The sequence below is a fragment of the Natator depressus genome, chromosome 8 (genome assembly GCF_965152275.1).
Source record: "Natator depressus isolate rNatDep1 chromosome 8, rNatDep2.hap1, whole genome shotgun sequence".
NCBI lineage: Eukaryota > Metazoa > Chordata > Testudines > Cheloniidae > Natator > Natator depressus.
In genome coordinates, this window is record NC_134241.1 from 23,190,730 (window position 1) to 23,218,705 (window position 27,976).

Sequence of the window (27,976 nt, forward strand, 5' to 3'; positions counted from 1 at the left end):
CTGGCACATGATGGCATATATCACATTGGTAGATGTGCAGGTGAATGAGCCCCTGATGTTGTGGCTGATGTGGTTAGGTCCTATGATGGTGTCCCTTGAATCGATATGTGGACAGAGTTGGCAAAGGGCTTTGTTGCAGGGTTTGGTTCCTGGGTTAGTGTTTTTGTTGTGTGGTGTGTAGTTGCTGATGAGTATTTGCTTCAGGTTGTGGGGGCTGTCTGTAAGCGAGGACTGGCCTGTCCCTCAAGGTCTGTGAGAGTGATGGATCATCCTTCAAGATAGGTTGTAGATACTTGATGATGCGCTGGAGAGGTTTTAGTTGGGGGCTGAAGGTGATGGCTAGTGGCGTTCTGTTACTTTCTTTGTTGGGCCTGTCCTGTAGTAGGTGACTTCTGGGTACTCTTCTGGCTCTGTCAGACCAGGAAGCTGTGCATACAGTATTAGCAGCCAGGACCAGGGAAACTATGGAGCTTCTAGTGGATAATAGTGAACCAGATGAGACTTTCATCCGGCGAGAACAGATCCTTATGGAGGCAAAAGTTGACCAGAATAACTGACGTGGACGGAGGCAAGGGTTACAACTCCCCTCTCCAACTCCTTTCCCCCAGCGACAACATAAAAGCAGGATCCTCATCCACCCCAGAACTCAATTCAGAAGACTGAAGGGAGGGACATCTCTCAGACGTCCTACCTCACAGCAGTGTTGAGGCTTAAATAATTAGTGCCTGTAAAGCACAGCAAGATTGCAGATGAATGGCGCTTGAGAAGCGAAAATTATTTGGGCACCCACTGAAAATATGAGTACACTGGCCCTTTAAGTGATAAGTCCCGGGGGGAAATATGAAGCTGTGTTCCCCTGCCTCACAAGAATTCCTGCATAGAGAATCGAAAACTGAGTTTTCACTTGCCGAGTTTCCTGCTCTCTCTTCTGCTGAGGGAACCCTCCCTCTGCCTCCTACTGTAGAATGGGCCAGAGGTTCAACCACCCCAACGTATAGATCGCCCAAGATACCCAGGCCTCTGTGTGCCCTGAAATAGAAGTGCTGCCATTGGCACAGTCCCCTCAATGAGTGTACAGCAGCAAGTGTGGAAGGCAGCCTACAGGAACAGGTGCTTGCTTCAGGCAAACTGCTTTTCCTATGGGAATTCCACTGGGTGTGGAAGAGAAAATGCTAAACGCTCCTCTGCTCCATTTTATTTTTTTGCAAGGCTCCAGCCAGGTGGAAGAGACCAAGGAAAAGGGAGCCTGTGCCGTAGAGTCGGTATTCCCCCTTCCTTCCAGGTCTCCTCTTGTTGTTGTTCTCCACTCGGGGGATCCGATTGCCTATGGTCAGTGAGTCTGGTTCAGTGATTCAAGCTGCACACCAGTCCAGAGATACTTTCTAACTGGAAGACTTTATTATAAAACCAAGATCATTCCAACAGTGTTTGAATTCAGTTTTATGTTTTTAAAAAGCAATTTAATGGTCTTGCAAGAGACAGCACAGTTACTGTAGTTAATAGTCATGCAAATATTCCGACTTGTAAAAGTAACATAAACATGTTTCCAGCCTTGTGGGATTTCCTTTCAATGCATGTGAATTAAAAGAACTGGAACTTCATGTGAATTTTCATCTAAAGTGATAGAATAAAGGAGACTAAAGAAATGACTGGGGAGACATGAGTACATATCTGAGACAAGAATTTGGCCAACTTTAATGGGAAAAAGGTGAAGGGTTTCTCTTATTTGGCTGTCAAGATAGATATCTATGTTAGGAGTGTTTTACAAAGGGGAGTTTGTAATAGACATTTCTGGGGCTCAGAGCCAGGTTGCAGCAGCTTTATAGCAGGATTGCTTTGGACTCTGCTACAGTCCTTCTAACATTAGAGAACCATACCTCTGTTATCACCAGCTGATAGGCTTATAGATAAAGGAAGAATGCTAAAAAATATCTGTTATAACTCTTGACCTTTTTATCACCAATACAAACCTGAATGTGGCTGATTCCAGAGCATCAGTAATGTTTTACCATGGTATGCTGAAAACAAATATCTTGTAGCAGTGGGTCACCATACTTAGGAATTGGATATGTGTGTATGCATTAAATCCCTAGAAAAGAGCCTTAGCAGCAGCACACAGATCCTGCACAGCAAAAGCTAGGGAGAGAAGTTAACACAACAGTTCATGGAATAAAAGTTTGTCCTCAGCTTGAGGCATGAGCCCAAATGCCAGAGTTGGATCAGAATCTCACTGGGCCATTTGGCCCATGCAGTCCTGAGATGTGACACTTGGGTCCAGATCCAGATACCAACTTTACCAAAACTTGTGTGGAATCAGATCCAGGATTCCAGTTCAGGTCTCTCTTAAAATCTGATTTTGTGAATATTGGATGCATTCTGAAAGGTACTGAGTGCCATTAATACCCATTGAATGGGAGTGGAGAGCAGCCAGCATCTTACAGGAAGCTGTACCATTGACTATGAAGGGGCTAAGATGAGGTCTTTGTACCAGTGCTATTTTGGCCAGGCTGCTTTGCCCATTGATAATGCACTTAGGAAGCTGCTGTTAGAATCTTAACAGAGAACTGCCTGACTCTTTAGTGGTTACTGAACTTCGACTTTGCATTAATGAAGATCCTTTCTGCAGGGGGATAGATATTGTCTATAACAGTGCTTCCGATATGAGGCTGCAGGAAATAGATGTTTTGGCTCATTTTTTGTAATTTAAAAAAAATAAAGATATAGATTCTGCATTGGTGTTAAAGTTATAGTAATCTGACCACAGCGTATCTGCTTGGTAGAGGAAAATATAACAGACAACTTCAAGGACTGTGAAAAACAATCATTAAGGGTACTTTAAAGTGGTCCGACTGATCCTAACTCTATTTGTATTACTCGGAGCCCATTATGCTATGGGCTGTACAAACCCAATAAAAGGACAATCCTGGTGGGAAACTCCTGATATCAACCAAGTGATAATTGCTCCCCACCTCCAAGTAAACTGTATGCTGAGTATCTTCCCTTTATCGCTAGGTAAAGGTTCTAGGAAAGCACAGCAACTAAAGAGCTTGTGCTAAAACTTAAATGACATTCAAATACAATGCTTTAATGGTATGGGAGACTTCCAAGTAGCCAATGCAGCGTTACAGCTCTAAGAATGCAGAGTCCTATGATTCTCACACATACACACTTAAAGCTGTACTTTGCTTGTATAAGCTCCCAAACTCGCTTCCTATTTTTTGACAGTCTCTTCTTATATTTCATTGAGATAATCCTGGTCAGCATATATGAGAAAGCCGGTAAATAAACTGTCTGTCCAGTAGGGATCATAAAAGAGCCCGTTTTGTTCCGAGTAGAAGATCTGCAACCACACCTCATCGTCCTGCTTCAGGGCAATAATGGTTGATCCAGAGGCCACATCGTGGTTACCAGTATTGGCATCAAAAGTCTTTATTCGGTATTGCCCGTTGTGGACCAACCCAATGGCCAAGTGTTTATTGGCCAAAGTGATGTCGTAAGTGAAGTAGTAAATACCAGGAATGCTGCATATAAATTTCCCACTGGAAGCATTGTAGTGCTCTCCTTCATTCATAAGGATCTTGTCAAATTTGATGGGCAGCCTCTCTCTCGGGTAGCTTTTGGTGACTGCGACGGAAAAGGCAGATTTGGCTTTTTTGGTGTCACAGCTGCATGGTCCTGGCATCCCAGTATCACCCTTTTTCCCTTTGGGTCCTTTCTTTCCTTGCGCTCCATTTTTCCCATGATTCCCCTTAATGCCCTTTGGACCTCGTGGTCCTGCTTTGCCTATGGCGCCTGCTTTCCCCTTTGGTCCTGGTTTGCCTGGGTTTCCGGTTCTGCCTTGGGGACCTAGAAGACAAATTGCCTTCAGTGAGGTTTTTAGTGAAAAATGTGATCAGGTGTGAGGGTGGTGTTATCATTATAACATGAAATTATCGTATGGGAAGAAACCAGCCAGGATCTCCATCTACAGGCGATTTTAGTGAAACAATACCTGGGGCTGGATGGGTCCTGAGATGTCAATCATGTTGTCTTTTTTCTAACACGTACATTATGAATGTTTGTGTTCGAAAAGACATTATAACAAAGGAACCACTGTCCTGCTTGCATTTTGCAACACATGCTGGAAGGGTGCAGAGTGAGCCTGACAATGTTAGAAAGTGACTTCCTCCATTTATCCATGGACAACACAGATAGAAATAGTGCAAGCTTCCCCCCCCCCCCGCCACCATCCTCTCTTGGTGCCTCGATCCTCAGTTGCAGGGACCACCTGGAGGAGTAGGAAAAGAGTTCAGTTCACATGTCCATTTGCCTGTGGCATCTCTGCTGAAACTGCCAGTTAATCCTGACTGTGATGGGAGTTTCTGTGCCATAGACATTTGTTCAAAGAAGCAGGATGTAAACCTCCAAATACCTGTCAGGGACGGTCTAGGTATACTTGGTCCTGCCTCAGTGCAGGACTAGATGACCTTCAGGGTTACTTTCTAACTCTCAGGGTAGTTAAGCTCTGGAATACGCTTCCAAGGGAGGCTGCAGAATCCCCATCAGTAGAGGTTTTTAAGAACAGGTTGGACAAACCATTATCAGGGATGGTCCTGCCGCAGCATAGGGGGGCTGGACTTGATGACTTTTTGAGGTCCCTTCCAGCCCTACATTTCTATGATTCTATGAGAAGGGTCCTGCTGCGCAGATAATGTGAGAGAGCAGAGCCTAATTTTAAGACAGGATTTGCGATGTGGTGTAAGAAGCAAAAGGAAGTCGTGAAGGTGACAGTGAGAGAAAAGAATCTGGCCTTCATTACTATAATATCTGAATACCTTGCAGTCGAATGTATTGATCCTCACAGCACACCTGTGAGGTAGGGCACTGCTATTATCCCCATTTTACAGATGGGGAACTGAGGCAGAGCAAGGCTAGGTGACTTGCCCAAGGTCACAGAGGAAGTCTGGCAGAGCAGGGAAATGAATATAGTCCTGAGTCTCATGCGAGCCCCTTAAACACTGGCCCATCCTTCCTCTCCAACCACTAAACATGCTGTCTCATGAAGAGAAGACTTTACAAAAATGAAATGCTTCTGCAGCCACTTGGCTATGTTGGAGTAATAACAAGCTATGAGATAACATAGCAAAATCTCACTTTGGGAAGGGTCAGCAATAAGAGATGTCACCGAGGACTTTCTAGGTAGGCATGAAAGAAAAGAATCATGGATCTAAATTACTGAGAATTAATTAGTGTGAAATAAAATTCCACCAGTTGTTTAACATGGCCTGTTTGGAACAGGGTGCCTCACTTAATTCAATCACAGTTTTATCTGTGCCTCCATTTGATTTGCTCAGAACCTGCAGAATCAGATCATCTGTATGTAACATAGAATTACTTCCACCTTCACTGTGATCAGCTTTGATTGCTTTAGGCAGGAATGCCTGAATTTACCCTGTCTCTGAGTACAGAAAGATAGTACCGAATCTGTGTCAGTCCTGGGCCCCATTTCTGGGGGCTGCTAGATGTGAGACTGAGCTGGGAGCAGGGCTGGAACTGCTAGACAAGACAGTTGCATGACAGGCGAGAAACTTCAGGTGAAACCCAGAACTGGGACAATGGCCCAAGTATGGGTTTGGAAGCATAGGTGCTGGAACTAGGGCTGCTGGGGGTGCGGCAGCACCCCATCGCTTGAAGTGGTTTCCATCGTATAGAAGGTTTACAGTTTGGTTCAATGGCTCTCAGCACCCCCACTATATGCTCAGCACCTATGTTTGGGAGCAGCTGCTTTGGATCTCTCTGTATTTTCTGAACCTCTACTCTTCACCAGGGTAATCTGAAGTGTTAACAAATCTCTAAGAGGCAGTTCCCTCTTACCTTCCTCGCCATGCTCTCCTTTCTCCCCGTCCTCACCATCTTTTCCATCCTTTCCTGGAAACCCCATTCGCCCAATTGTTCCTGGAGACCCTGGTGCTCCAGGGGGGCCAGGAGGGCCCTCTGGCCCTGGCATGCTGCATATGAGCTGGTGGGAACCTTTTTGAAATTCTCCTTTAACAAAGCCACTGAGAAGCTGATTAGCTACACAAGGCACGGTCCAGATGAGCAGAACCACAGAGATCATGGTGAAACCTGTCATAATGAAACAAAGGGATTTACTGACATGTACCATGGCAGGCCAGTATACACACAAAAGTATCCCTACCCTACCTTGGGTTGGGGGGAGGAGGAGAGGGAGTGTTTCAGGTTCCCCTTCAAAAATTGGGGCTAGATGTATTGTTTTGGTGGCTGGAGGAGTCAAGTGAACCACCCCATTTGAATCTGGAATCCTCTGTATTGGACAGTTGCATTTTCATCCTTACCTACACATCCACTTTCCTCTTCCCCTCATTGAGAATACCCATGGCTTAACCCCTCTCTCTTGTTCTCTTATGACCTCTGCATTGAAATCAACTGGGCAGCTGAACCTTATCTATTCTAAGATCATCCCCAAATTGGGGTTTGCCAGTCTGGTTACCAGAAACAAAGAGGGGAGAAGCAAAGGGGTGGGAAAGCAGGTTTGAGGATAACAAAAAGGGCCTTTGTTTCCTCAGACCCCTCTTTCCCCAACCTGTATCATTTTATCTCCTTCTTTCTTTGCTATTTCTTCTTTTTACTCTTGATCCCTGAAAGCTGTGAAATGCCGAGTAGAAGTAATGGTGGTGGGGTGCAGGGAGTGATTTGCTGCATATTAACAGAGCTAGAATCCTTACTGCTGGACTCCCATGTTTCTCATTACTCAGGGATCTAAAGAGGTAGCTCCTGAATACTCCCAGTGATTCCTGAACTGTCAGCAGCACTTGTCAAGTATGGTTGAGAACTCTACCTACTTGCACGAGAAAACTGGTTTTTCAGATCCATTTATTTCCCAGTTTGCCAAAATCTCAGCTAAGATTTTTGTTTTAAACTTGCTTTTGCCCAAGGGCTACAAAACAAACATCCACTTCTCTTCACTCTTAGACTTGCTGAGCAAAGATTTCTGTCTGCTCTTCTGATTCTTTATCATGTCTCCATCAATTCCAGTCCACAGCAAGCAGCACACTCTGCAGCCTAATAACACACATCAGAGTCTCTCTAACTCTGAATATAGGCTGCAGCTGTTATCTCCTCACAGCTGTCAGAGCTGGCAGGAGATCACTGACATTCTTCAGTACTTTCTTCTCTGCCTCTTCACTTCTCCTTCCAGGATCCCCCATCTTGCTTTGCCTCCTTTATACTGTATTCTCATCCCCTGATGTTTTCCTAACCTCACACCAAGTCAGCTCATTTTCCCTCCCTCTGGTTTTTGTGCCTCCGTGTTTTTTGGTTAAGAATTCTAGCTCAAGCCTCACTGCAAATGTGTACAATTAACTAAATCCAAATCTTGTTGTGTCTGTTTCCTGTTATAGTTCCTCCCTCTCCCTGACTGTTACACTGAGGCAAATTCTGCTCTTAGTTGCACCTCTGTAATCCCATTCACTTCCATGGTGTTTCATGGAAGTTAGCCCATTAGCATGTAAAATAAACTGATTTAAATGTAACCGCAGAGGAGACTATTTACTGATATACTTAATCTGGTTTCAGAGTATTCCAGATTCTGATACCCTTGACACCTATTCAGTGATACCACTCATGGAGTGAGGAGCAACATACTGTGAGTGAGGGTGACGGAAGAGGGACCTAATCATATAATTTAGAGACAATTATGACAATGTGTGAATTAGGGGACTGATCCTGAGAGGTGCAGAATGAGGGCATTGAGCATCATGTAGGACTGACTCCTTCATTGTGCTTATATCTCCCTCAGTAAAATTTTTTACATTAAAAAAGGTGGAAGCTGAATGAATATGTATGTGCGGGTGGGATTTGCAGAAGCATGTAAACCTCTGCAAAATTTCCAGCATGGTTGTGTGTTTAAATCTCTATAGAGGAGAGGAGTTAGACCATCCCTTATTCAGAAACTTTAGAAAATGTCATTTCACTGCATACTTATTGTCTCCTTCTGTGCTAAGAGTAGGTTGAATGTCACAGAAGTAGAACTGGGGACAAACTACCTACATTCAGCATGGTGTTTACAAGAGTGCCATCTGTAGTGACTGGGAGCTATGTCACAGGCCTTCAGAATCCACGGTACCTCATTTTAGATGCCAATTTACCTCTGCCCCATACAAATCTCTAGTTATCTCACCTTTACCATTGCAGATTATTGACAGCAGAGAAGCCAAGCCTCAAAGGGTGGTGTCTAACTCCCATTGAAATCAGGAGGTGCCTAAAAATTGAAGGCAGTTAGGTGCCTAAATATCTTTGTGAATCCTACCCAATGAAATTAAAAAGATATCACTTTAATATTCCTGAACTATGGTATTTCTTGTGTCTGCCAGGTTAAAAGGTTTAGTATGTTTAATTAATGGACAAAGAGAGAGGTACACATAAGAACAGGGCCCCTTCCCTTATCAAAGAGCTTCCTTCCCCAGCTGTGACAGATACCCCTCTTTCTAAATATATATAAAATAAAAGATTCATCAATCATCCCACTTGGATTTTTATCAGATGTTTATGTTCTACTAACTTAATATAAGATGAGTTTTTGTTCAATCTAACCAGCTTCCAGACAGTTCTCTAGCACTCTTCTCTGAATATCTGTAGGTAGGCAAAGCAAGTGTAGTTAAATGAACACAGATACAAGGTAGAGCATTAATTGTGACAGTATGAACTCTGTTATCTGTTACCAGGCATTTCTAGTCCATAAGAACACAGCAGTCTCTGGGGCCTATATCTGAAGCCTACTGAAGTAAAGAGAAAGATTCTCATTGACTTAAAGGGGCTTTGGATCAGGTTACAGATGTTCTAATTAGCCCATACATTAGAAACTGAGATTATTAATAAAAGTATTGTGCAAAACACACATCTAACATCCTTCCCTGCTCACACTCTCTGAAGGGAATGGAATGTGTAGTACTATGTCCTCCAAGAGCCACGTAACTTGCTATTTCAAATCCATTGGAAAAATATGCTACAAATTAACATTGTATCAAGTGCCCCACACTTTTTCAATGTATATAATTAAGAACACGCAGAGGAGCAAGAGACATAAAACAGATCTCGAGAAAGGGTTCAGTTCCTGAGCTATTTTGATCATCTCATTCCTGGGTTCTCTCTTGCTTTATACATATGTAAGTTAAATTACGGCTGGTGAAAGGTGTCAGATGAATAGCGTTGGAAATCAAAACCACAGAACAGGTATCACTGTGGTTGATATGAATGAATAATATCATTATTCCCAGATGAATAAAGACCTTTGCTCAGTGTCCAGCAACAACAATAATAATAATAAAAAAGGCAAATAGAATAGTAGGATACCTAAGGAATGCAATGGAGAATTATATTACTACTGGTTTGCCCTGAAATTTTGTGTTCAGTTCTGTTCACCCATCCCAAATAGGGCTTAATAGAAATAGAGGGCATTCTGAGCAGAGCTGGGCAGTGAAATGGTTTTCCTATCCTGCAAAAGTTTCTGAGATTTCAAAAATGTTCCCATCCTATTTTGGGGCAAACCCAAAACTTTCTGAGAGAGAGAAACCCTCCCAAACAGCTGAGTCGTTAGGGAACTCACCAGGCCTGAGGGAGAGCCAAATTCAAGTCTCTGCTCTGCCTGATGCAGAACTTGAGGGCATGGCTACACTTGCAAATGTAGAGCGTTTTGAGTTAAACCACCCCTCGGAGAGCGCAGTAGGGAAAGCGCTGCAGTCTGTCCTCCCTGACAGGAACAAGCGCAATGGCGTAGCCACGTTTGCGGCACTTGCAGCGGCATTGGGAGCGGTGCATTATGGACAACTATCCCACAGAGCACCTCTTCCCATTCTGCCACTGTGGCTTGTGGGAAGGGGGCAGGGGTGCAGGGCATTCTGGGTCCTGTCCCAATGCCCCATGATGCATCGGTTCGCATCCCAGCAATCCCTGTGCTTCCGTCCACACTTGGCGCCATCTTTCCACGTTTTTTGTACTGCGCGCTCTGTCTTCCCTTTCGGTCTGCGGGAATGGAGCCCGAACGGCTGAGGAGTATGCTGATGAGTCTCGCCAGCACGTCACGTTTGGCAGTCGAGTTACTCCTTAAGATCCAAACTGACGGTGAGGACTCCGACTGTGATATCAACTCAAGTAACGCATACGACACGAGATTGCTTTTGGCATTCACAGACATGCTCACCACCGTGGAACGCCGTTTCTGGGCTCAGGAAACAAGCACCGAGTGGTGGGATCACATTGTCATGCAAGTCTGGGATGACGAGCAGGGGCTGCAGAAATTCTGGATGAGGAAAGCTACTTTCATGGGACTGTGTGATGAGCTTGCCCCCACACTGCAGCGCAAGGACACAAGATTGAGAGCTGCCCTGGGGGTGGAGAAGTGGGTGGCTATTGCAATCTGGAAGCTGGCAACTCCAGACAGCTACCGATTGGTTGTTAACCAGTTTGGAGTGGGAAAATCGACTGTTGGAATTGTGTTGATGCAAGTTTGCAGGGCCATTAGTCGCATCCTGCTCAGAAGAACCGTGACTCTGGGTAACATGCATGACATTGTGGCCGGCTTTGCACAAATGGATTTCCCTAACTGCGAGGGGCGATAGACGGCACATATTCCAATTCTGGCACCAGCCCACCTAGCCTCCAAGTATGTTAATCGGAAGGGGTATTTCTCTATGGTTCTCCAGGCACTTGTGGATCACCGTAGGCGTTTCATTGATATTAATGCAGGCTGGCCTGGAAAGGTGCATGATGCACACATCTTTCAGAACACTGGTCTGTTCAGGAAGCTGCAAGCTGGGACTTTTTTCCCAGACCAGAAGATCACCATAGGGGAAGTCGAAATGCCCATTGTGATCCTTGGAGACCCCGCTTACCCTTTAATGCCGTGGCTCATGAAACCCTACACAGGGAGCCTTGACAGCAGCAAGGAGCGGTTCAGCAACAGGCTGAGCTGGTGCAGAATGACTGTGGAGTGTGCTTTTGGCCATTTAAAGGGCCGCTGGCACTCTCTGTATGGGAAGCTCGACCTGGCCGATGACAACATCCCCGCAGTTATATCCGCGTGCTGCACCCTCCATAATATTTGTGAAAGAAAGGGTGAAAGATTCACTCAGGCATGGAACTTGGAGGTTCAACACCTGGAGGCTGAATTTGAACAGCCAGAGAGCAGGGCTATTAGAGGGGCCCAGCGCGGGGCTGCAAGGATTAGGGATGCCTTGAGGGAGCAATTTGGGGCTGAAAGCCACCAGTAATGTCTGTTGCCCTGCACGGGAGTGGTTCCAATGTTAGTAGGAATCTGTGTTTGCTACGCTGACTTGCAGTGCCTGTTGCTTTCCTGGGCTAAGGTATCTTTTACTTTATGCAATAATAAAGAACGTTTTCAAAGCCAAAAAAATCCATTTATTGAAAATAAAATTCATTTATTGCAAAGAAACACAACTACTTGGGAAACAGAAAGGGCATGGGGGTGCAGTGGGGAATGGTACAATCAAAGATTTGCGTATGTCCTGTTATACTCAGCCTTCCTGTCTGGAGTGCTGTGCAATGAGTGCTGCACTTCAGGATGGCTATACTGCGTGGTGATGGGGGTTGAGTGCAGTTGGTAAGGGTCGTAGTTTTCAGGGCTGGGTGGTGAAGCTACAGGTGTTGGAGGCAGCTGGTGGTGATAAGAACCCAGATGTTGGGGAAAGTGGGTTGGAGGTGACATGGGGGCACAAGGGAAAGAGTTTTGGGCCAAGGGCTGCGGGGGGGGGCGGGTGCGGTAGTGCTCCGCCTCCATGGCTACGAGCGCCTGGATTGAGTTCGCTTGGCGCTCCATGATGCTTTGCTGCTGGAGCACCCCGCTTTTGTGCTGGCGCGCCTCATTCTGCTGGCAGATCCTCCTTTCACTCTCCCTCCATTCCTGCAATTTTAGATTCTCGTTAAGGGACTGCTGCATGACTTCATGTAGCATGTCGTCTTTGCTTTTACGTGGCCTCTTCCTAATTCATTGAAGTTGATAACACGGACGGCTGAGATCTTAAGGTTGCATCTGTAAAGGCAAAATGCAACACTTAACAGAGGCAGCATTGTTCACACCAGACAGAGACAGGATTTCCCCCATACATAAGGGCAAGCACAGTCTACACAATAGCATAATTTGTCCCTCCCAAAGCGAGCACACACAATCTATGGGAGCCCCAAAATGGTGAGTAAGCATAGGGTCAAGCGTGACTGATTGTTTCATGGCCGTACTTGTCCTCCAGGTTTCTGTGCCTTGGGGAGAGCCAACAGCTGCAGGGGGCCCCTCTACTGAACACTGTCCCCACATTTTCCACAGGAGTTCGTCCTAGAAGATATCTCGCTGCTGAGGGTGACCTGGGAAGCAAGGGAGGGTCTTCTACTGCAATGCGGATTCCGCCCTGGCCCATATGCAGCTTGCCTGTGTGCAGCAATGGTCCCCCCGCCCCTCACGGCACAGTGGCGCTGACATGTTAGCCTTACTGGGACAAGGAACACAGTGGCTCTCCCAAGAAACCTGCACAAGTGCATTGCCCAAGTTCTCGATTAGACCTTTGAAGAGATCACTGAGGCCGATTACCGCGATGTGAGAGAGCACGTCAACGCCCTATTCCACATCTAGGCATGCATGCAGCCCTAACCCTCCTCACCCCAAGAGCCCGCACCGAATAACTTCCTTCCCAAAATAAAAGCCACTTACTGGGAACCTCCTCTGGTGTTTGTCCTTCCCCAAGCACCGGCCGCTGCGACTGGCTACCTTCCTTCTGGGTTGAGAACACCTCCTGGCTGCATGCATCTAGGGATGCCAATGTATGTCCCTCCTCCTCAGCACCCTCGCTCCCGCTTTCCTCCTCCTCCTCCTCCTGCCTTGTTGAACTGGGCTCTGAAGAGTCCAGGGTGGTACTTGGAATGGTGGTGGGGTTGCCCTCCAGTATTGTGTCCAGCTTTTTGTAGAAATGGCAGGTCGCAGGGGCAGCACCAAAGTGGTGCTGTTTGCCTTGCAGGCTTTGTGGTAGGCATTCCACAGCTCCTTCACTTTAACCCTCAACTGCAGAGCATCCCAGTCATGGCCCCTTTCCATCATGTCCCTTGGTATCTGCCCGAAGGTATCGTAATTCCTATGGCTGGAGCGCAGCTGGGACTGGACCGCTTCCTCCCCCCAAACCCTGATGAGGTCTAGCACCTTGCCATTGCTCTATACTGGGAATCGCCTGGCACGTGGAGGCATGGTCACCTGGAAAGATTCGCTGAGAGCACTCCACGCCTAGGTGAGCAAACAGGAAGGGGATTTTCAAAATTCCCAGAGAATTTAAAGGGAGGGTCTGACGGCTGGTCATCTGAGGGCAGGGCAGTAGAGTTCAACGTGATGACCAGAGTGGCTAGAACAGGCATTGTGGGACACTTCTGGAGGTCGATCAGAGCGCACTAACAGACCAGGGCATCCATACTGGCGCTGCGCCGCTCCAGCGGGGGTGCACAAAACGTTATTCCACTCGCCGAGGTGGAGTACCAGGAGCGCTCTAGCCATGGAGTCAGAGCGCTCTACGTGCCTTGTCAGTGTGGACTTGTCATGAGGTTGGGCGCCCGAGGCTGCTTTAATGTGCTCTAACTCGCAAATGTAGCCAAGCCCTGAGTCTTTCACATCCCAGATGCCCTAACCACCATGCTTTTGCGCAGATGGGGCAGGTATCTTGCTCAATAGATCCTAGACCCAAGAACTTTCTGTGAAAAGTTTCAGTTTTGTTGAAAAATTCCCAACCATCCCTAATTCTGAGACTGGCAACAGAAATAGAGGCATGGATAAAATGCCTTATGAAGAGAGATTGAAAAGAGGAGGGCTGTTTGGTTTATAGAAGAGATGAATAAAAGGGAACAATATGGAGTTGTACAAAATAACAAATGGCATAGAGAAAGTAAATTGAACACTTTTTGGTTTACTTTGTCATAATCCTAGAATAAGGGCACAGTGGATGATGAAAGGCAGCCAATTTAAAACTGATAAATGCTTAATTATCCTGTGGAACTCATTGCAACAAGGTATCCTTTATAGTAGTAATTAGGAAAGAAAACAGAACTTTTGGAAGGGATATAATGCCTCTTGCTTCAGGACACAAGCCAGTCACTATCTTGTTAAGTTTAGGAAGAAAGCCTCCCTGGGGCAGGATAGATGCCCATTGAGGGATTCCAATTCTCGCTCTCTCAGCTTCAAAAAGCATATTGGAACCAGATCAACATATGTCCCTGGCCTCTCCAAACTACAGGCAATGGTCCCAGTAGCAAAGGTCAGAAAGAAAAAGTTAGGCATATTGCAAGATTTCAGTAGAGATATTACAGTTTGAATAACATTCAATGAGAATGTTTTCTATATTCAGGGTGTTGTTGAATGTTTGATCAAAAATATATCCCTTGTGCAATAATACTCAGCACTTTCATAGTGTTTGACAAACATCAACTAATTATTGTAAGCTCTTCAGGGCAGGGACTGTCTTTGTTCTGTGTTCACCCAGCACCGAGCACAAATGGGTCCTGGTCTGTGACTGTGGCTCCCAGCTGTTCCCACAATACTGGTAGTAAATAATAATAATCCTCCCATTAGCCCTTCAGTTTAGTAATGTCATTTTAATACACTGACTTTTCTGGGGGAAAATGAGAAGTGACTTGCCTAAAACTCTGGAATGGGTCAGTATCAGAACTCAGGTATTCCTGCTGTCTGTTGTGGGGCACACTGTTAGGGAATCCGATACGGCAAATGTAAATTAAAATAAAAAATAGGACGGGAAAAGAGAATCCAGGCAAGGAAAAGGTTTGGCCAGGACATCACGAATGAGCCATGGATGAATGGTTGGAAGAGCACCCTTTTTGTTGTCATGTACCATAGTATACATTCTTTGTTGCATTTCAGCTGCCTTGGAAATGTAAAGTCAGAGTAAAAATCCTAGAGCGGTTTATCCAAGTAGGAAAGTGGTTGTGTGGTGACAGATGACCTGACTCAATGGTACTTTTTAGCTTCCTTGAAGGAAATGTACAAGTTGGAGGTGCGGGGTGTTTGAAGGGGATGAGTGGGAGGGAACCTTCACCACACAGTAATTGACAAATGAGGCTAAAAATATATGATGTTCTGTATTGCCTGAATAGGGACTGTAAGCTTTGACCATGCAGTCTATTAACTGATGTTGCCTGAATTATATTTCCTCCCTGCTGCCTTATGACCTTACAGTGTTTTCTAACACCGATTTGCAAATTAAAGATTAGTTAAATCCTTGCATTCCAATGTTTCCCATAAATATTTGGACATCTGTTAAATAAAACAACACCCTCCTCACCCCGATTCTTGCAGTATAATTCAAAAGGTCCTAATATTCTTAAAATGACGGATTTCTCTTTTATTGTAATTCTCATTCCTGGTCATTATAATAAAGTATCACCCTAATGATAGCAGCAAAGCACTTGTCCACACACAACTAAACAATTATTTGATTTAAACAAGGTGTGCTATTAATAACTACAGTGGCATGTTTAAAATTGATGCATTTAATTGCTTGTGTAGCTCAGTGAAAGTCAATAGATTTACATCAGGTCTGAATTTGGCCCATTGTCTGTTGTTAGGCAAAATGCTGATAACATTACACTTCAAAAAAAGGAGAACAATATCTCTTACACTTTGGGTTGCATTACTGTCCCTGCCATTAAGCAACCAGCTGATGCCCGTGCCAGTCCCTCAGTAGCGTTGTGTAGAAAACCTTATTATACAAGTCACCAGTTAAAGAACAGAGAAAAAACTTCCCTGGGCTGACTGAGCCCAGAAAACTCTCTGATAAGCATTTTCACACCGTAATATTTCTTTTAATTCAAGACTGTTGCCATTAAGGATTCCTTTGCGTAACTTGGAAACCTGAGTGCTCAGTAATTTAGACCTTATTTAGCCAGTGTTTCAAAGTTAAGGTTAAAAAAAAAAGGGGGGGGGGGAATTCTACTTACCAGGACTAATCTCGTCAGGACTAATCTCTTTCTTTCTTGACCCTGCACTGGAAAATCTACTGAATCTTAAGCAGATGTTTCATTGCAAATCGTTGTCACACAGATTAGCATGAATCCCAGTTATTTCTGCAGACAACTTCCTTTCTGAGGGTAGCTTGAAAATTCAAGTCCTCAAACGGCGTTTTAAAAAGTTTATTCCTTTCGCTGCTATTCCCAGCTTCCTGCAGCAGCTTCAGGTTTTGGCTCAACTTTGCCAAAGGCATATTTTTATTATTGTGTAATGGGTTTGAGCCTCTTCCTTGTGTCACGTGATATGGAAAGAGAATTTTTACACACATATGGCTGAAAAGCTCTTGATGCTTGGGATTGCCCCCACCCGCCTTTCCTCTCTCTCTTTCTCCTTTACAGACAAGTCTAAAAGGTTCAGACCTTGACTGATTCATGGGTAAATGGTTGAGAGTTGGCCTGATGCAGTCTGTCTGTCTGTGCAAGGAGTGTTTGTAGGGAGATAGATTAGCTTAGCTTGACCCAGGGGAAAAAAACCCACACTTGATTCTTAGCACGTTGGCAGGAGAGGAAGATCTTATCCTGGGGACTGAAACTCTGTTATCAATTCTAAAACGATTTAGGCAAATTGGTGGCAGAAGATTAGTCCCAAGCCTGAAAGTGAAATAAGTTATTCCATTGCCATCATTAATCACTGACATCATCATTAACCAGACAGTACAACTCAACAGCTCTACAAACCTTACTTTAGTTGTGTAGCCTCAGGTTCTCTTACTCACCTCTGCTGCATATACACACATGCTACAAGAACGAGGGCACTAATTCTCTAATGACAGCTTTCAGAGTAGCAGCCCTGTTAGTCTGCAACAGCAAAAGGAACAGAATTACTTGTGGCACCTTAGAGACTAACAGATTTATTTGAGCATAAGCTTTTGTGGGCTACAGCTCACTTCATCGGATGCATATAGACCATATAGTAAGAAGATATTTATACATACAGAGAACGTGAAAAGGTGGAAGTACCCATACCAACTGTAAGAGGCTAATTAATTAAGAGGAGCTATTATCAGCAGGGGGAAAAAAAACTTTTGAAGTGATAATCGAGATGGATACTTCCACCTTTTCATGTTCTCTGTATGTATAAATATCTTCTTACTATATGGTCCATTCTATGCATCCGATGAAGTAAGCTGTAGCTCATGAAAGCTTATGCTCAAATAAATTTGTTAGTCTCTAAGGTGCCACAAGTACTCCGGTTCTTTTTACTAATTCTCTAGTTATTACTGTATGATGTATTAATATTTTGAAGTTGATACAGTGATTATAGGATTGGAATTTTCTTGGCAATTCTCTCTCTCTCTCTGTCTCTGAAAATTAGAAAGCAAAAATAAACTTTTAAAAGTATTCACAAGGAAAAGAAAACAGAAACTGCGTGGTGGATAAGGAAGAAAATACTAACAGCAGTGTAGCTTCCTTAATTTATAGATCTCAAAATTCATTACAGAGGTAAGTATTTTCATCATCCATTTGTTTCACTAAAGAGAGGTGAAGTGACTTACTTGTGGTCACGCAACAAATCAATAACAGGCAAGAATAGAATAGCTGGACCTCAAGTATCTGCCAGTGGCCAGTGTGTGGAATGACTAGGCCTGGTCTACACATAAAACTTAAGTCAACCTAGCTATGTTGCTCAGGGGTGTGAAAATTTTTGCACCTTGAGCACTGTAATTAGGTTAGGTCAACCTAGCCCATGGTGTAGTCTCAGCTAGACTGACAGAAGGATTTTTCTGTTGACCTTGTGACTGCCTCTCAGAGAGATGGACTAACTACAATGATGTTTGAAGAGCTTTTTTGCTGGAATCAGGGTGAGTAAGATGTTCCTCCCCAATGAACACAGTAATCTCATGCATCTGATGGCAGGAGCTGACACTCAACCTTTAAACAGGCATCGGATATGAATTATTTTCTGGCTTGTTCATCTTTAGCATGGAGACAGAAGGGTGGCTTTAAGGGAAAGCATATGAAGACCTTTTGCTCATCCATGCATCCTAGGTACTTATATGGCACACATTACCAGGGTAACTGAGCACCTCACACTATTTGATGTATAGATTGACACAACAATCCTGTGAGGCATGGCAGTGCTAGAGACCCTATTTTACAGATGGGGAACTGAGACACAGAGAGACTAAGTGACTTCCCCAAGGAAGTGTGGTACAGAGTAGGGACTTGAATCCAGGTCTCCTAAAGTACCAGGCTGGCACCCTAGCCACTGGGCTATAAGCCCAATGCAGCTTCCTAGTACGTCATGTGTGTCGAGAAACTCCTCTCCCCAAGCAGCTGGAATTCCATGTTTCGTCTAATACAGGACTTTCCGAGTCTTCTGCTGGTGGCCACCATGCTGGTGTTGACAGAATGACACTCATAGCGACAGCTGGCAGCCTGTGTGCCCACAAGCATCAGACTTGTTTCATTGCTTCCCAGTGTTGATTTAACAAATCAGGAGAACGGAACTGTTTACATTTCACAGGCAATTGGGGCCCTTCTTCCGGGGTGATAATGTGAAACTGATGTTCAAGATGAAGATAAGAGTGAAAAAGGAAATCCACAAACACAATCTGTTCTTTGCTTTCAGCCTCTTTCTCCCTTTGACCCCATTGCTCAAAGTTAATCATCTGGTGGACATATGGTGTGCAATAATACTATTAAATTTTGGTATGAGTCCATCAAATACTGTTTGTGATGAGGACCTAGGTTTGCTAGGGACAATGAGGGAAATTCATATAGCCACGTAGATAGCTTGACTAATTATTTGATTTTTTTTCATGATAAAGAGAAAATATAGCCTTTTGATCTTATACAGGAACTGATCTTTCTCCCTAGCCTCTGTTTGCCGGAAGCTGGGAATGGGTGACAGGGGATGGATCACTTGATGATTACCTGTTCTGTTCATTCCCTCTGGGGCACCTGATGTTGGCCATTGTCGGAAGACAGGATACTGGGCTAGATGGACCTTTGGTCTGACCCAGTATAGCCGTTCTTATGTTCTTATGGTGTTATGTGAGCATTTTCAATTCAAGGAAAACAGAGCTGAGCAATTATGGCAGCTAAACTGGGCTGGTGGGAGTCCTTTTATTTAATAAGATGTGATCCACAACCTGTATGAATTGATTCTGATTCATATGGGGCAGGGGGATGTGTCACCTTATAGTTTTCATTTAATGGGAACCACACACGACAGCCCCTCTAATAAGTATTCAAGAATCCCATGAGTGTTCCATGCCCATACAGTACCTTTTTCTGCAATCAAATGCCTTTTTTAAAAAGTAAGGATTTTTTTTTAATGGAAGGGATCATCGTCTAGCATCTAGAGAACAGGGAGCCAGGACTCTTGGGTTATAGTCCAAGTTTCCCTTGTGTGACCTTCAGCAACTTCTGTGGACATTTCTGTGCCTTTTCTGTAAAATACTTGCATACCCAGGGATGTTGTGAGCCTTAGTTAATTAAGGTTAGTAAGGTGCTATAGAAGTGCAAAATATAATTTGTTTTCTTTTTCTAAAGAAAATAAACACAGCTGGACCAAATCTCAGTGTGTTCCAAGAGCAGTAGGAGGTGGAAGTTTATGAAAAGTTATGAAAATCAGAGCGCTTTGGGGAAAATGTTTCTAGCCAAGGGCTCACAACTCACTGATAATCTCCACTGGATAGAAAACATCTCAAGGTTAATCATACAAACACAAAAGTGCAGCAGATTTACCCGAATGTTTTGACTGAAGTGATTTCAAGTAAATGAGACACATTTGTCTGAAGTAAACAGATTCCTCCACCATCAAGCTAAAACTGAGAAGTGTGGGTCCACCAAACTAGGGACATAGATATTATGACACTGACAAGCTGAAGTCCCCTGAAATACAGAAAGCCTTCATTCTGCCATTAAAGAACAGGTTTCAAGCATTTGCAGATCTTGATGAAGAGGAATGAAGATGAGGAGATCAACAAGAAGTGGGACAAAGTAACAGCAATTTATAAACAGAGCAGTGAAGCTTGTCTAGGCTACAGGCAAAAGAGAAGGAAGAAGTGGATTACATCCAGCACATGGAATGCCCTAGAAACCAGACAAGCCCTGAAGAAAAAAGTTTTAGACAGAAAATCCCAGAAGCTAAAGGACAAATACCGCAAGCAGTATAGCAAGGCACACTGGGAGGTCAAATGACTTGTGAGAGTGGATAAATGACATTATATTGATAATCTGGCAACACAAGCAGAAGATGCAGCTGCTCGTGGTGAACAAGGAACCATCTACAAAATGACGCGGCTTATCAGTGGTAAACAGCGGACACCAAGAAACACTCTCATCAGGGGCAAACAAGGCCACCTACTAACAACAGAAAAAGAACAAGAAATGCGCTAGACAAAGCATTTCAAAGAATTGCTGAACAGGGAGCCACCTAAAGAGGAAGCAAACGTCCAGGAGGCAGAAGAAGATCTTGATATCAACACAGACACCCCAGCTAAGAAAGAGATCACTGAATCCATCAAATCCTTAAAAAATGGGAAAGCTCCTGGCAAGGATAACTTGAATGCAGAATTGTTCAAGGTAAATCCTGAGTTAGCAGCATCTATCCTGGCCCCTCTAGTTACATCAGTCTGGGAAAGGGAAAAAGTGCCAGATGAGTGGACCAATGGGGTTATAGTGAAGATAACAAAAAAAGGAACTCTCAGTGATTGTAATAACTGGCGTGGTATAACACCTTTTGTTAAGGTGCCAAGCAAAGTATTGTGTAAGATCATAGTCCAGCGTATATCAGAGGCAGTTGATAGCGTTCTCAGAAAAGAGCAAGCTGGTTTTTGGAAAGGGTGTGGATGCACAGACCAGATATCCACTCTATGAAATATAATAGAACAATGCTTAGAATGGCAACGGCAACTCTACATAAATAGACTTTGAGAAGGCTTTTGATAGCATTCACAGGACCAGCCTCTGGCGCATTCTGCGGGCATATGGAATCTCTCTCCGTATAATTAACATCATCAAAAGCTTTTATTTCAACTTTACATGCAGTGTTGATCACAGTGAGCTCAGTTTTGAAGTCAAAATAGGAGTATGTTAGGGGTGTATCATGTCTACAATCCTCTTCAACATTGCCGTCGACTGGGTAATGCAGGGTACAACAGAAGACATGCCAAGAGGCATTAAATGGACACCCTTCTCATTCCTTGAAGACCTGGACTTTGCAGATGATCTCGCTCTCTTACTACACACCCTATGCCATATACAAGAAAAATCAACTCAACTCAATGCATTCAGCCAGCAAATTGGATTGAAAATCAACCACAATAAAACAGATATCATGACCTTTAATATTGCCTCACCATCACCAGTATGGATAGAGGATTATGTTCTCACCAATGTAGAAACATTCACATACTTGGGCAACAACCATCAACCAGGACAGTGGAACAAGCCAGGACATCCGGAACAAAATCAATAAAGCTAGGAACACCTTCAGGAGCTTAAATACAGTCTGGAAATCATCAACATACAAAACCAAAACCAAACTCAAGATTTATCAGAGTTGCTTACTTTCAACATTACTTTATAGTGCAGAATGCTGGGGAATGAGAGAGTCCGACATGTCAAACTATCTTCATTCTATACAACCTGCCTCAGAAAAATCCTCAATATCTTTTGGCACAGAACAATCTCAAACCAAGATCTATTGACACAGTGCAGCCAAGAGGATATGATATTGCCAGGAAGCGTTGGAGATGAATTGGCCATGTGCTTCGGATGGAAACTGATTCCATCACCAGAGTAGCAATAAGATGGGCACCTGAAGGCAAGCGAAAATGAGGCCATCCAAAAACAACATGGCGAAGAGCTGTGGAAGCCAAGCTGAAAAACCTGGGACAGAACTGGGGAACTATTGAAAGACTTGCCAGAAACAGACAGGAGTGGAGGAGCTTCGTCACTGCTCTAAACACCAGAGGTGTAATGGGAACATGATGACGACGCTTCTTTCTATTTTCCTCACTAGGATTTAACTTCCACTTTTTAAAAGATACCTTTTTGCCTCTCACTGCTTCTTTTACTTTGTTGTTTAGCCAAACAGTGGCTCTTTTTTGGTTCTCTTACTATGTTATTTTAATTTGGGGTATACATTTAAGTTGAGCCTCTACTATGGTCTCTTTAAAAAGTTTCCATGCAGCTTGCAGGGATTTCACTTTTGGTGCTGTACCTTTTTAATTTCTGTTTAACTAACCTCCTCATTTTTGTGTTGTTCCCCTTTCTGAAATTAAAATGCTACAGTGTTGAGCTGCTGTGGTGTTTTCCCTGCCACAGGGATGTTAAATTTAATTATATTATGGTCACTATTACCAAGCGGTCCAGCTATATTCATCTCTTGGACCAGATCCTGTGCTCCACTTAGAACTAAATCAAGAATTGCCTCTCCTCTTGTGGGTTCCAGGACTAGCTGCTCCAAGAAGCAGTGATTTAAGGTGTCAAGAAACTTTATCTCTGCATCCTGTCCTGAAGTGACATGTACCCCGTCAATATGGGGATAATTGAAATCCCCCATTATTATTGAGTTTTTTATTTTAATAGCCTCTCTAATCTCTCTGAGCATTTTGCAGTCACTATCACCATCCTGGTCAGGTGATTGGTAATATATCCCCACTGCTAAAGTCTTATTATTAGAGCAGGGGGTTACTAACCATAGAGATTCTATGATACAGTTTGGTTCATTTAAGATTTTTACTTCATTTGATTCTACACTTTCTTTCACATATAGTGCCACTCCCCCACCAGCACGACCTGTTCTGTCCTTCCGATATCATTACTTCAAGGCTCAGAAGACCCATGCCAAGCTCTTGCTTTGTCGGTGGGATTTGTATGTATGGCTCAGGAGCATGAATGTGGCTGCTTTATGAACTAAAAGTCATCTTTGGAATGAGGAAAGTGATCCCTTGTGTCAATTAAGGTGAGAATGCACATTTATAACCTGCTTTGAAGTCACTTAGACTTGAGTCAGGCACTAAAATACCACAGCGATGTATGTGGAATAGATGTCTGCATAGATAGCACCTCCTGAAGAGATCAAGGCAGTGAAATAAAGCTGAGAAGGTAAAAAGATAAAGCTAAAGACATTTTCACAGAGCCAGATGAGACAGAGAATTTCAGTCTGCCTCGTCGTTGTCTAGGACTAAAACACTGGGTTTCTGTGCACACCTGAGATGGATTCCAACTACTTATTACCCACTTTTCTTTGACTGCTGTAGCTCAGGGTTCCTTCTCAGAAAGGACTTTGAAAAAAATGCTATATACGAAGATGGTTCCTAGATTGTACTAATAACACTGAGTTTGTAAGCTCTTAGGGGCAGGGACCAACCAACCATTTTTCTATTCTGTGTTTGTATAGCACCTAGTACAGTGGGCCCCTGAAGCTATTAGGTGCCATCACAATACAAATAAATCATAATAAAATGCTAAGGTATTAAAAAACCATTAAAATGATATAATTTTTTGTGGGGATCATTTTTTTCTCCTAAAATCCAAATTAAAAGACGTCCCCACTGTAAACTACTTTGAAAGTCCTTATTCTTCTTGACCTTCCTCCAAATATTGCATCGATGCAGAGGGTGTCAAAATGTTGTAAACTATTTATTTCTAAAACATGCCTTAACTCACGCCCCTCCCCGCAGCAGTTGTGAGCTCATACCAGATGTGAGCTAACGATCAAGGCAGCAGAGTATATTTGGCTATTCAGACTGGATAATTATTATAGCTAAAGCCTTCCACTTTGTTCCAAGCATGAAGCAGGCCAAGGGCACAGTGTACAAGGGAGGTAAAAACATACACAACGGATATAAAAGTAATTCAGGTTAATTCAAAATGCTCAACTTGAGGAAAAAGTAAAGTACAGTGTGGAAATGGGTGCTGTAATATTTGACCCAAGATATTGTTAACTATCAGTAGTTGATTAGTTCATGTTCAGATCTGCTGTACATCAGATGCAGAGAGAGAGAGAGAGAGAGAGAGAGAGAGAGTTGAATTCTGCCCTACTTAGACTATGTGCATAGAAAGGAAACAGTTTTGAGTCGTCATGCCTTTCTCTAGTGCTTTTATCTGCAGATGGAAAATATGTCTGTAGTGTAATGCTGAGCCTGGGATCACCGCATTTTGACTTACAGGATTTCAGAAAGTTCTGCTGGAGCACATATTTGGCAATGTCCTTGTATTAAATAAATAAACTAGCCTTTCATAATATGAAACAGAATAAACATGAGAGTTAGTTTTATGAATTTTTAGCCAAAGTCGTTGTTTAACAGTTACATGGGGAGATCAAGGCTTTGTCTATGCAAGGGACATTTTAGAAAAAAATCCCACCACTGCTAATACTGGTTCAGGTGGTGGGGCTTTGGCTGCTGACACAGTTTTCAACACCGTATCACTGAGAGCAAATCTAATCCATAAAGAGCTGAAAATTGCATCAACAGCTAAGACCCCATCTACACTAGGGTTCCCAACACAGTTAACTTTGCAACACTGCTAAAGAAGTGTTAGCAAGGCTGGTAAATATCCCTAGTGTAGACAGTGCCCTAGAGAACAGTAACCTTGAATTTGTAACTTTTTAGTGAGATTACAACTTTTAATGTGTATACAGACTAAGTGTATGACAAGAAGCAGGGACGCAACCTGGGGCAGGGTTAACTCTAACTCAGCTACCTGTCCCCTTTTAAACATACTCAGGGGAAGGGCTAGAAGTGGCTGCTTGGGAGACAGATGTGATAGAATTCTGGGCTCCCTACCCAGAGAGAATAGGATTGGACTAAGTTGGGGTGTTTTTTGCTTTGTTTTTTCCCTATTTGTTCTATGATTGTTAATATATTTTACTGTCTTGTTAGAAACACCGGTGTGGTGGAAAAGACCGTGTTGACTGCAGTTCTTTTTCTTCTGCTGAGTCATTTCACTAGCTTACAGATGGATTGCAGCTAGCCTAAAATATAGATGCATGGCATAGAATGGGAAACAGAAAAGGAAGTGGGGAAGTGTGTGTGTGTTTTCAGAGATAAATGATGGGATGTGGGAGACTGACTTTTTAACTGCAGGACTCAGCGTTGAGTCATTTTTATTGCCCTAACTAAAAGGAGTTTAGAGGTCCCTGAGCTGTCTTTAGTGAATGATTGTTTCTGTCCAAAAACCGCGACAAAGTGAGCTGAATCTCTGCTTTAACTTAAAAGATGCCACTGACAATAATATCAGCTCTGCTATTTAAGAACTGCAATCTTAATACATACAGGCTGTGTCTACACCACTAGCGAGGGGTGTGTGGTTTCCAGCTCAAGCAAACACACTTGCACTCGCTCTCAGTGAGCAAGCATGCTGAAAATAGCAGGGTAGCCGTGGCAGTATGGACAGCCGCAGTGGCAGTACTGGCTTGCCACCCCAAGTACATACCGACAAGGTTGAGGTGGGTTCGTACTCGGGGTGGCTAGTCTGTGCTGCCCCTGCCTGTGCTATTGTGACTACACTCCTACTCTTAGAGTGCTTGCTCAGTGACAGCTAGTGCGAGTATGTCTACCCACGTGGGAATCACACCCCTCGCTCATAGTGGAGACATAATCTGTAGTCGCGAAATACAGACTTGCGAATACAGACTAACACGGCTGCTACTCTGAAAATAATCTGTAGTGTAGACAAGCATTTAGGCTATGTTTGTATAACTTGTGCCATTCGGGGGTGTGAATAAGCCGCCCCCTGAGTGATGTAAGTTATGCCGACCTAAGCGCTGGTGTGCGGACAGTGCTATGTTGGCAGGAGAGCTTTTCCCGCCAACATAACTACTGCCTCTTGGAGAGGTGGTTTTATTACGCTGACAGGAGACTTCTCTCCCGTCAGCAGACAGCATCTTCTCCAGATGCACTACAGCAGCACAGCTGCATCAGTGGAGAAATGATAGTGGGGGAGAAATGGTAGTGGAAAACCAGACCAACAAATGAGTGAGACAAGGCAAGCAGGGAATGAAGAAGAAAATGAGTGTTAGGTGTGTATGTTTTAAATTGTCCTCTTTTCTCTATGCCTTTTCTCTATACTTCAAAGCGAATAAAATGATTTATTGCCATCTGCCAAGGTGAGGCACATATCAGATATCTAATCAAACAACTAAAGCCAAAGCTTTAAGAAAATGCCCACATTCTCCGCCCTCACTTCAAAAAGGTTGTTGAAAATTGGAAAACATTCAAAAATTGCTACAAGAATGATTCAAGGTCTGGAATATCTGCTTGATAGTGAGAGATTAAGGAAGCTCAGTCTATTTAGTTTATCCAAGAAAAGGTTAAAATATGACTTAATGACAATCTACAAGTACCTATATGGGAATAGGTCTGTTAACTCTTTAATCTAACAGAAAAAGGCATAATGGGATCCAGTAGAAGGAAACTGAAGCTAGACAAATTCAGATTAGAAATAAGGTGCAAGTTTTTAATAGTGAGGATAATTGGCTAGAGGAATAAATTTAGTTAAGGATGTGGTAGATTCTCCATCACTCAACATCCTTAAATCAAGACTGGATGTCCTTCTAAAAGATATTCTATAGCTCAAACAAGTTATGGGCTTGATGCAGAAATTACTGGGTGAGAGTCTATGGCTTGTGTTATACAGTAGGTCAGATTAGATGATCATAACGGTCCCTTCTGGCCTTAAAATCTATGAAGACGAAATTTGTTTGGAGTGAATTAGGGATGTTTGTCCCTGTTGTGTCACCATCACGGTGTTTATGGAGAGATGGTACAAATCAAGCCAGCTGCAGAACTCTGTAGGGAAATTAGTTCTATAGGGTGCCACACTTCAACTAAATAGTCGCTGCTGAGCAGAGGCACAATATTATTTTTTAAAGATAATTTTTGTACCGTATTCCATACCATCCCCTAAATGTCAGGAGTTGGGATGACCTCAGACTGGCTGCTAATGCAAATTTAATCATCAACTGCTGATGTAAATAGAAAAGAGTCAGTTTTTCCTTGTAGTACTCAAGGAGTTTTATAAACAACTCCCAGTATTATCAGAGAGTTACACATTCCAGTGGGAAAACAGATGTCTTATAGTGAAGTGGAGCCAAAGTTAAGAAACATATAAACCTATTAACTAGAGCATTTGACATGGCTGGTGAAAACTCAGTCAGTTGTAGAAAGATGAAGAATTCCTCAATACACGGTGTGGATGAGTCCAGTTACAATGGTAGCATTTGCCCAGGCCAGTAAACCCTATTAACTCGTGTCACTAGTCCAATGTTATGGTAGAATCTCTTGCCCCTTCAGGCAACAGTGGAGTCTCCAGATTTCAAGAAGACATTTGAAAAGTCCCAGTTAAACAGGTAAAGGAAGGCCTGACAGATAATAAATGGACAGTCACAAGTGGAAGGTCTTTGCTCCAGTTGCTGTTCTCTCTCTGTGGAACTCCGCACTCCCCTCAAGTTCATCACAACCCTGATTTCATTTAGGGGCACTCCACTGTTTCTCCTGACACAGAGGCTAAAAGGCCAGAACCCTCTCCAGACTAAGCTTACACTGTGACCACTGTTGTATGTAGATAAAACCTAGGAGACTCCTTCTCTTCCTGCACTGCTATGACAGCTGACAAGGGCCTCGGTTTGCATATGCATTGCAGGGGGAATTTTCAGTCAAAGGTCTTTGACTCTGGCACTAATTTTTCTTGGTCTGACAGACCTCTGCAGACAGTGTAAAGGTTTTTGACTGAAGAGTGATTGTGGGTTACATCGCTACCTCTAGTTGTTTGTGGAATCCAATCTCTGTATTCATTGGAAATTGGCTAGTTTTGTATTTGTTAAATATAAACTTTCATACAGGTAATACTGATACAGACAAGTCTGAAAATAGCCTAATTAGGAGTAAAGCTGTGTGTGGTTACAGAGCTGTAAGTCAATGACTATGTTCAGATATTAAATGCACAGTATAAA

The 27,976-nt window shown here is 43.5% G+C and overlaps 1 protein-coding gene across 1 annotated transcript; it reads right to left on the bottom strand.

Moving 5' to 3' along the window:
- Nucleotides 1-2,344: 2,344 nt before the first annotated feature.
- C1QTNF2 (C1q and TNF related 2) lies at nt 2,345-16,248 on the bottom strand. The gene is made up of 3 exons (XM_074962110.1): nt 15,994-16,248; nt 5,854-6,105; nt 2,345-3,846 (listed from the first exon to the last, which is right to left on the bottom strand). Exons 2-3 carry the CDS (start codon nt 6,095-6,097, stop codon nt 3,233-3,235), a joined length of 858 nt encoding a protein of 285 aa, XP_074818211.1. The 5' UTR covers nt 6,098-6,105; nt 15,994-16,248; the 3' UTR covers nt 2,345-3,232.
- Nucleotides 16,249-27,976: the final 11,728 nt, after the last annotated feature.

Excerpts from the sequence above, each read along its gene's own strand:
- C1QTNF2 (XM_074962110.1), bottom strand. The coding sequence starts at position 6,097 with ATGATCTCTGTGGTTCTGCTCATCTGGACCGTGCCTTGTGTAGCTAAT. Across the intron at positions 3,847-5,853 it reads AGGAGAGCATGGCGAGGAAG|GTCCCCAAGGCAGAACCGGA; the intron begins GTAAGAGGGAAC and ends TTTGTCTTCTAG.